This window comes from Phallusia mammillata, chromosome 8 (genome assembly GCF_965637545.1).
Source record: "Phallusia mammillata chromosome 8, kaPhaMamm4.hap1.1, whole genome shotgun sequence".
Taxonomy (NCBI): Eukaryota; Metazoa; Chordata; class Ascidiacea; order Phlebobranchia; family Ascidiidae; genus Phallusia; species Phallusia mammillata.
In genome coordinates this window covers 18,295,632-18,303,243 of record NC_137259.1, presented here as the reverse complement: position 1 = coordinate 18,303,243, position 7,612 = coordinate 18,295,632, and the positions used below count along the sequence as shown (strand labels likewise).

Here is a 7,612-nt window from a genome sequence, read left to right as displayed (position 1 = left end):
TTTAAATACGCTGTGCTGTATTTGTTATACGGTTAACAACCGAAGGCATGCAAGTTATACATTTCGTAGCCATTCAGGTCAATGCGCTTTCCGCAGCATTTCATCAAGTACACAATGAAGACATTCCACACCAATAATCGTTGCATTCATACGTCATAATGCACATTGACGCAAACAAAGCAAAATTGTTTTTGCGTTTGTAAGGCAAATATGCTTACAGCACTTTTCAAACCAGCGATTTACAAAAGCAACTAAAGGATTGATAAATCTTGCATTCAATATGAACAACATAATTATTTTATTGTGGCTTTTTAATTTTTTGAAACTTTGCATCGAACTTTGCTCAATACGCAGTTTTTTCTGACCTACAGGGAAGTTATTAGGTTTTTTTCTTGAACATGAAAGCGACAAAAACACTCTAATTTACTGAAAAACAGACATATAGCGCAAAAAAAACATTGGCAGAGGATTATTATCAACACTAAATGTTTACAAAATATAATCAACATTTTTGTCAGCCCAAACAATTATTGTTGCAAAGCCATTTTAATTGCATATTTTGGCGCGAAAGTCATTTAAACCAAGCCTGTACAATGTGCTTCGATTGCTGCTAAAACGCATGGCGACACCACGCGATAGTGTGCAACTAAATACGCTAGGTGTCGCCACACTGCCGCAAAATGGCCCAAATTATGTTGAAAAGCTGAACAGATTACAAATACACGCGTATGTAAGAGGGTAGATGTGTTTAACCCATAAATGCATTGCAATAAAATTCTTCCTAACATTAAAACGGTTTAGAACCGCAAGATAGCGCCAAAGAACGCTGCAACGGCCAAAGTAACGACGTGGTAAGCTTTAGCAGAGGCCGAGCTGCACGTTTCCGCTCTGGTGATTTCGCGGTTATTGATTTGCTGGATAGACCGGAAGTTGTTTCCGATGTAAGCGGTAGATCCGTCCGAGAGATGACCTTGAAGACCACGTTGCAGTCTCAGTTTCTGTTGAGGGAAAACACCGTTTAATGGAGTCACTTTTATCGGCTACGAGACCTAAATAGCGTTGATTTTAAATCACGGCAAAAAATAAATAATTTAATTTCTGTAAATATTCCGCAGTGCTCACAATTAATCATAATTTTCCAAGTAAATTTTGTTGATAATTTCGAATTGTTCAAATATTAGGTCACTATTCACCGTTTTGAATAATCTAACTAAGAAAACAAAATTTTTAATAATCTGAGCAAAAAAATCATAGCCAGTATATGTTTGTAAAACATGACTACGTGCTATTGTCATCATCAGGTCCTAATTCAAATGTTATTTGTTGACTGTACAATAAATGATGTGTTGGGGTAAGGGGTAGTTTAGCCCCTCCGACCCCCACTAGATTCTTTACTGACGTTACCTGGGCTGGTGAGATGCGAATTGGTTCCTTAAGCACAGACCAGACGACAGATTCGGCGCATGGTGGGGTAGTAAGGGATCCTCTGCAAATAAATATGAAAGTTAGACATCGTAAAAAGCTTCCAACACGCAACTTTTTGTTTGCTGACAACAAACTTGTTTTTACAACAAATTTCTGAATTTCATTTTAATATTTCAAGTCATAGTACACCATGCCTATTGAAGACGTTATACCTCACCAAGCCTAACTGGCGTACTACGATTTTTTCCTGGGATTAGAACCCAGGACCCACTTAAATACGAATCCTGAACAGGTTTCATGTCTACCGCCTTTTATTAGGTTTAGGCCTTTCCCCACGTGAAAAAAGCGAGCAAAACATTTAGTCGCCAGATGTCGCACTTACTCATATCGGTAGTATTCCAAGTTGTGGGGCAAGAGAACTTCCAGTGAAAACCCATTAACGTAAGTCATGTTCTGTCCCTCCAAGGTTGTGTTGGGAATAAGGAGTCGCTCAAATTCCATGTTGTCTTCTTCAGCAGTTGGCTGTAAACAAACAACAGGAAGATTGGTAAATTGAGAATCTCCTTCTTGTCCCACTTTGTAAGATCGTAAGGTGTTTGTGTGTGTGCACATTTGTGTATGGTTGTGTAAGAGGGCGTGTGTGCGCGTTTGTTTGTGGTTGTGTAAGTGTGTATGTGGTTTTAGTGGGGTTGTACAAAGTGTGGGTTTGTACATTTCTGTGTATAATATCTTGTCTTACTGACTTTTTACAATTTGAGATGAAATTTGTAAACAGACTTAAGATCAACTTTCTTCCACCAAAAAAGCTATAATCATTTTACATGTAACTTCATGAGAAAAAGTCACCGCCTTTAATTCTACCCAACTTACATCCACAAAGATTCCAAGGACAGCCAAACCCTGGTCGATGTCCACGGCATCTGCCAAAGCTGCAAAGCGCGACTGAAAGTGGACGATGTGGATTTCTGCGAAGTATTGTTTGCCATTCAAGTAATGCTCGGATCCCCCTTCGGTTCCTTCTGATGCCCAATGGAGATGGAATTGACCCGCCTGCAAAGTTGCAAACAAAATTGGGGTTACTTTGTGTTTCACTGGGGTTGTTTTGTGTCATACTGGGGTCACTTAGGGTTGTTTTGTGTTATATTGGGGTCACTTTGGGTTGTTTTGTGTTATACTGGGGTAAACTAGGGATGCTTTGTGTTATACTGGGGTTACTTTGTGTCGATATTTGGCAAACTTTGCCTGATTTGAGTTCTTATGCTAAGAAATTTACCCACCAATGTGTCCGAGTGTGAAGTCAGGCCCAAATCGAGTCCGTTTTATTCAAACCCCGAACCTGACCTATCTTAGAACTCGGGAAATGTCAGTTTACACAGGTGTGGCTGATCATAGATGACATTTCATACGTGTTAAAGAGTATTTCTGCATACCTAGCGAACAACAGCGTCAGCCCCCTATAAAGTTTTAATTGTGTGCTGTGATATAATCGTCTTGCTGCAGTCCAGCAAAACGGCCTGTCAAGTCAGTCAAAGGGTTAAATAACCACGCAAGTGCTTGACGACTTGGTAATTTAACACACTGCGGTGCTAGAAGTAAATAAAACTCAACACCCCTGTCCAGCCGGCGAATCAATCAGCGTCGGGGAAACATAAGTCGACCCACCGGACCCCAATGGGTTAGTACAAGTGTTCAGGCGTTTACGGGTGATTGAAATTAAGATTGACCGCTCAAAACGCCTTCAACGAAATCTGTTGGTTTGTGTTTAGGCATTGCAGCGAATTGTTTGTTTTGTGGTTCAGCATCATTTGCATTTTAGTTTTTGTTGGGTGGCCTATTTTTATGCCCATGGAGACGTGTTTGTGTTCGCAATGGGATTGCATTCAACCTATTTTGAAGTCCTTTCTATTTTGGTTTATGTAGGAAAAGGACCCGCAGTCAAAATGAACCTTATATTGAGTTCGTATTCACCAAGTCCTTTTTCTGTATCCCACCGAACTAAAGTTAAAGTAAAACTTATGTTATTCCAATATTCTTACCCTGTATGAAGTTGGAAGCACTGTGTCATCGTTGATGGTATAAGCTCCATCGAGGTTTACTTGCACTGGAAAACACAAATTAGTTTCAGGTATTGGACTTTGTTTAAAACAGTACAACCAATTACTGACCTAATGAAAATGTTTACTAATGTAAGCCTGTGTGAAGTTAAGTTTAATACATTGCCCTGATGCACTAGTTCCGAAACTGTGGTCTAAAAACAAGTGCAGTTGCAACACAGCTGTTTAAACTTTTAGTTATTAACTGATAAATTAGGGTTATTATCGCATACTGCTTTGAATAGTTCAAAAACTTGATGTGTTGGGCCACAAATCGTTTTTGACCAAGTATTTCAGGTACGAGAAAAAAAGGTTGAGAACGTTTACCATCTCTCCACCAATTGTGCCCTCAACTTTGTCTCGCTTTTTAACGTCCCAACGTCGCGCAGCTATTTCCGGCTTGGTGAATATTTTAGCGCAATTGTGCGGCTACGATTTTGCCCGGCGAAATAAACTCAACTCTACTCAACCACTGCTATGGAGTTATACAGATTGATTAAGCTATTTAATATTTTTAAAACATCGTAAGTCAAATGCGATTTCCTACAGCAAGTTTGTAACTCTTGCGAGTGCTGATATAGGAAAACTCTTATTTCAGGACCAGTGGTTGGATTCAATTTTGTCATTCGGTTCTATCACAAAAGTCATATTTTGTAGCCGGTTCTGTTACAAAAATTCAGTTCTATTCACAGTAACCAGTAATGCTAACCGGTTCGCTGATCTCATAAAATTTGTGAGACGGTTCCATAGAACCGGTGCGAACCGACTGAATCCCACCGCTGATCAGGACTCGTTAATGAAAAAGTTTGCCGAAGTCGTAAAGGCGAATAAAATGTCACAGAAAATCCTTACGTGAATGTCCGTTGTTGATGATGTTCATAGTGGTTGGCACAGAGTAGAACATTGAGTGTTTGAACAGTCCCAAGGAGCTATTCGTCACTGTCTCTGCATGCACGATCGCTATTGGAGACTGCTTGTTTGATGCACAATCCGGAAAATCGTCTGCCCAGTGATCAGGACCTGTAAAGGAGAATTTATTTGTTTGACTGTTTACCATTAAATTTAGGTACTGTAGCAAAAAACTTACCGTGCGGTCCTTCGTAGCCCCATTCGACTGAAGCCGAGAGACCTGAAAAATGTTTGTAGGATTAGAACAATTGAGTTAAAATGTTTTGACTTGCAACGTTGCTTCATAAGAGCTGTGCCTTGTTTTTTTTTTAGTTATGTTGCCACCATATTGGAAAAAATGGGAAAACATTTTAAACGATTGCCAACCGAAAAAAACAAAAAATGTCACGCAAATTATTCTACAAAAAAAACGTCTGTCACACAACAACAGTTGTGTAAAACAAGAAATTTAATTAAACTAAATAAAAAAGTGTAATTGAATGGAATAGTGCAGATGTTTTAATGTTACTTTTACAGAAAGTTTTCATCAATCGAAATTTGTTCCCGAACTTTCAAGCTGTTATTCGCATAACGAGCAACTATGTGTTTATTCGCATAATTATATAACGCTCGTCTGCAAACGCGAAAAACAACCTACGCAAATTGCCCGCATAGCTGGTTAAAAGGAAAAAAACAATTAACCGTGAACTCCAACGGCCCTACCGGAAAAAAACTGTAACCAAATTCAATTTAGGTGCTGGTCTGCATTCAAGCGTGAAGCCGGAAATATGATCTAGTCTTTGTTGAGTAGAACCGCTCCCCTGAGGAGTCACGCTTGTGTTGCGTAATAAGCAAAAACTATTTCAACTAACATTTGCACCATTCCCGCAGCGTGTACATCGCAACTAATAAAGTGGTAACGAAAAACTGTTGTTTTCTTAAGCTTAAACGCACCACGGAACTAGCTAACCGCTAAAGAGCAATGTTAATCCAAGGCGACAAGTGTTTGTGCACGGACTGTGCAAAATGGATTGCCTAAAAAAGTTGGTTATATAAGTCTAAATATATTTTAAAACTGCTGAATCACTTACGAAACGGTTGGGCGGGTCCCTAATTTTTTTCTAGCAACGCAAACTACATATTTCACCTGGCGCTGGCAAAGAAACTTTTGAATACTGACTTTATTCTTTTTGCTCAGAATATTTTAAACCGTGCATTGCGTGGCGAACTATACATAAGTTAGCAAATAACGTTGCGCAGCTATTTCCGCTTGGTGATTGTTTTAGCGCAACTGTGTCGTTATGTGTTCTTCACCAAGCGAAATAAACCCAACTCAAAACACATTTTTTTATTCATATTCGAGTGTGATCAAAATAGAATATATATTTTTCAAAGACAAAACATTTTCAAGGCGCAAAAATTTTTCGAAACTGCTTGAAAGTTCTGGTTTATTTCTATTTTGTTTTATGATTTGGGCAAATCGGCAAATAGTTACTTACAACTTAAAAAAATTTTTTGGCAAGCGTAAAAAATAATTCTTCACAAACAGGAACACTTACCGATCATTGCCATGACAACGAAGAATCGAATGCTCATGATGATGGTTTTTTGTTGATTCTGACAGAAAATAAGAAAACAACCAAAAATCCTAATTTCTAAAAATCATAAAGATACAGTTAATTTAAAAACAACAAACAAAAAACGAATATTGCTAGCGACTGTATTTTTACGATTTCGATTAAAAGTCTTTTCGGACTATTTAAACGATTGTTTTTATGCCACAAACATTTCAAAGTAAAGACACGACTTGCCATCGGGCATTTACCGCTACCTTAAGTCTGATTGCACAAGACAACTTTAGAAAAATGCAGTGATTTTGTTGGTTGTAAACGGCTAAACGCCAACGCACTGTCCATTGAAGCGTACAACAGAAGACTTTTGTTCACGAGTCCTACTTCCTAGCTGTTGCGGATCATTTGCCTCGACTCATCCGTCTGGGCATTTTTGTGGCAGCATTCAAACTGGGAATCGCGTGCAGACTCGAAAACCACAAGGTGTGGAAGCGAAAATAGCCTGGTTTTGTCACGTAACATGAAAAGGTGGCACCCGGACTGGAGGTTTGCCGGGGGTTCATTTACCCGCCAGGATTTTAGGTTAACAAAAGGAAGCTAGTTTTGCGAAATTTGAGTTCTTTTAACTTAAGGACGTTGATTTAACCAACAAAACCTGCAAATGGGCAAATCTGCCACTACATATTTCATTGACAACAGCATTTGTGAAGAAAAAACGTCGAGTAAATAGATGAAATACGCTTTTTTTCAAGGTACAAAATTCTGATGGCTACACTAAATTGTCCTATAATTAAATGACTTTTTCTCGTTACAATTTACCCAAAACGCATCGCAATTTGTTTGTAGTTTCGACCCTGCGAGTGAAAAATTCTGAAGGTAAGTTCGACCACATTCAAACAATGGTAGACGGGAAAAACGTTTGGAGACGAACTCGTCTTGAGTTCAGGCAAGTTTGCAGCTTCGCTTGGTTGGAACTTGTTGTTTTGAAAGGGAAGTAAAAATAAATTAATATAGTTGTATTATTTTCTCACAGCAAATACATTTCATCCAACTAAAACCACCTTTTTCTTACAAATAAAATTGTTGTTCACAAGATATGAACCTAAACAGTTACTTAACTAAAAACAAAAAGTAATAGAATGTCTACGTTTTATGTTACTTTATGGCAATTTCGGTTTTGGTTAAATTTATGGTAGTACCTGATTTATATAATCGAAATTTTGTCCTCGATAGGTTATAACTAAACATGCGTGTTTACCAATAAGGCCGAAAAATAAGTTTAAACTCGTTTGCAAATATCACATGCAAATGAGCCACATCAATCACTATAGAATCTAAACAACGCGCGCTAAACCAACAATGATAAAGCAAACAGGTTGAAATTTTGCTTGCCCAGCATTCCATATACCTTCTTTAACCCTGACTAATTACCCTCAGAAGTCAATCTGCTTAAACAAAGCCCATGGATTTACGCAGGAGATAAGAAAGCTGCAGATTTAGTGCAGGCGCTATCAGCCCTCTTTCCGAACTAGCGTGGGGGTATCGCTTTGCTTGTTAAGTTAAACCCCTAATCGGGCGTTAAGTGAGTCGCGTAAACCGTTTTTCGACATATTGTTGAAAAATGAGCTTTCAAAC

At 38.5% G+C, this 7,612-nt stretch overlaps 1 protein-coding gene across 1 annotated transcript; it reads right to left on the bottom strand.

Moving 5' to 3' along the window:
* Positions 1-6,081, bottom strand: LOC145204220 (carbonic anhydrase-like). The gene is made up of 8 exons (XM_080076698.1): positions 5,966-6,081; positions 4,606-4,647; positions 4,371-4,538; positions 3,462-3,526; positions 2,296-2,475; positions 1,808-1,947; positions 1,405-1,486; positions 1-998 (listed from the first exon to the last, which is right to left on the bottom strand). Exons 1-8 carry the CDS (start codon positions 6,000-6,002, stop codon positions 798-800), a joined length of 915 nt encoding a protein of 304 aa, XP_079932824.1. The 5' UTR covers positions 6,003-6,081; the 3' UTR covers positions 1-797.
* Between the last annotated feature and the right edge of the window lie 1,531 nt (positions 6,082-7,612).

What these genes read in the sequence shown, in the direction of transcription:
- LOC145204220 (XM_080076698.1), bottom strand. Translation starts at nt 6,002, where the DNA reads ATGAGCATTCGATTCTTCGTTGTCATGGCAATGATCG. An exon ending in CGTTGTCATGGCAATGATCG is followed by an intron (nt 4,648 to 5,965) that starts GTAAGTGTTCCT and finishes AACATTTTTCAG; the next exon opens with GTCTCTCGGCTTCAGTCGAA. An exon ending in TGCTTCCAACTTCATACAGG is followed by an intron (nt 2,476 to 3,461) that starts GTAAGAATATTG and finishes GCAACTTTGCAG; the next exon opens with GCGGGTCAATTCCATCTCCA.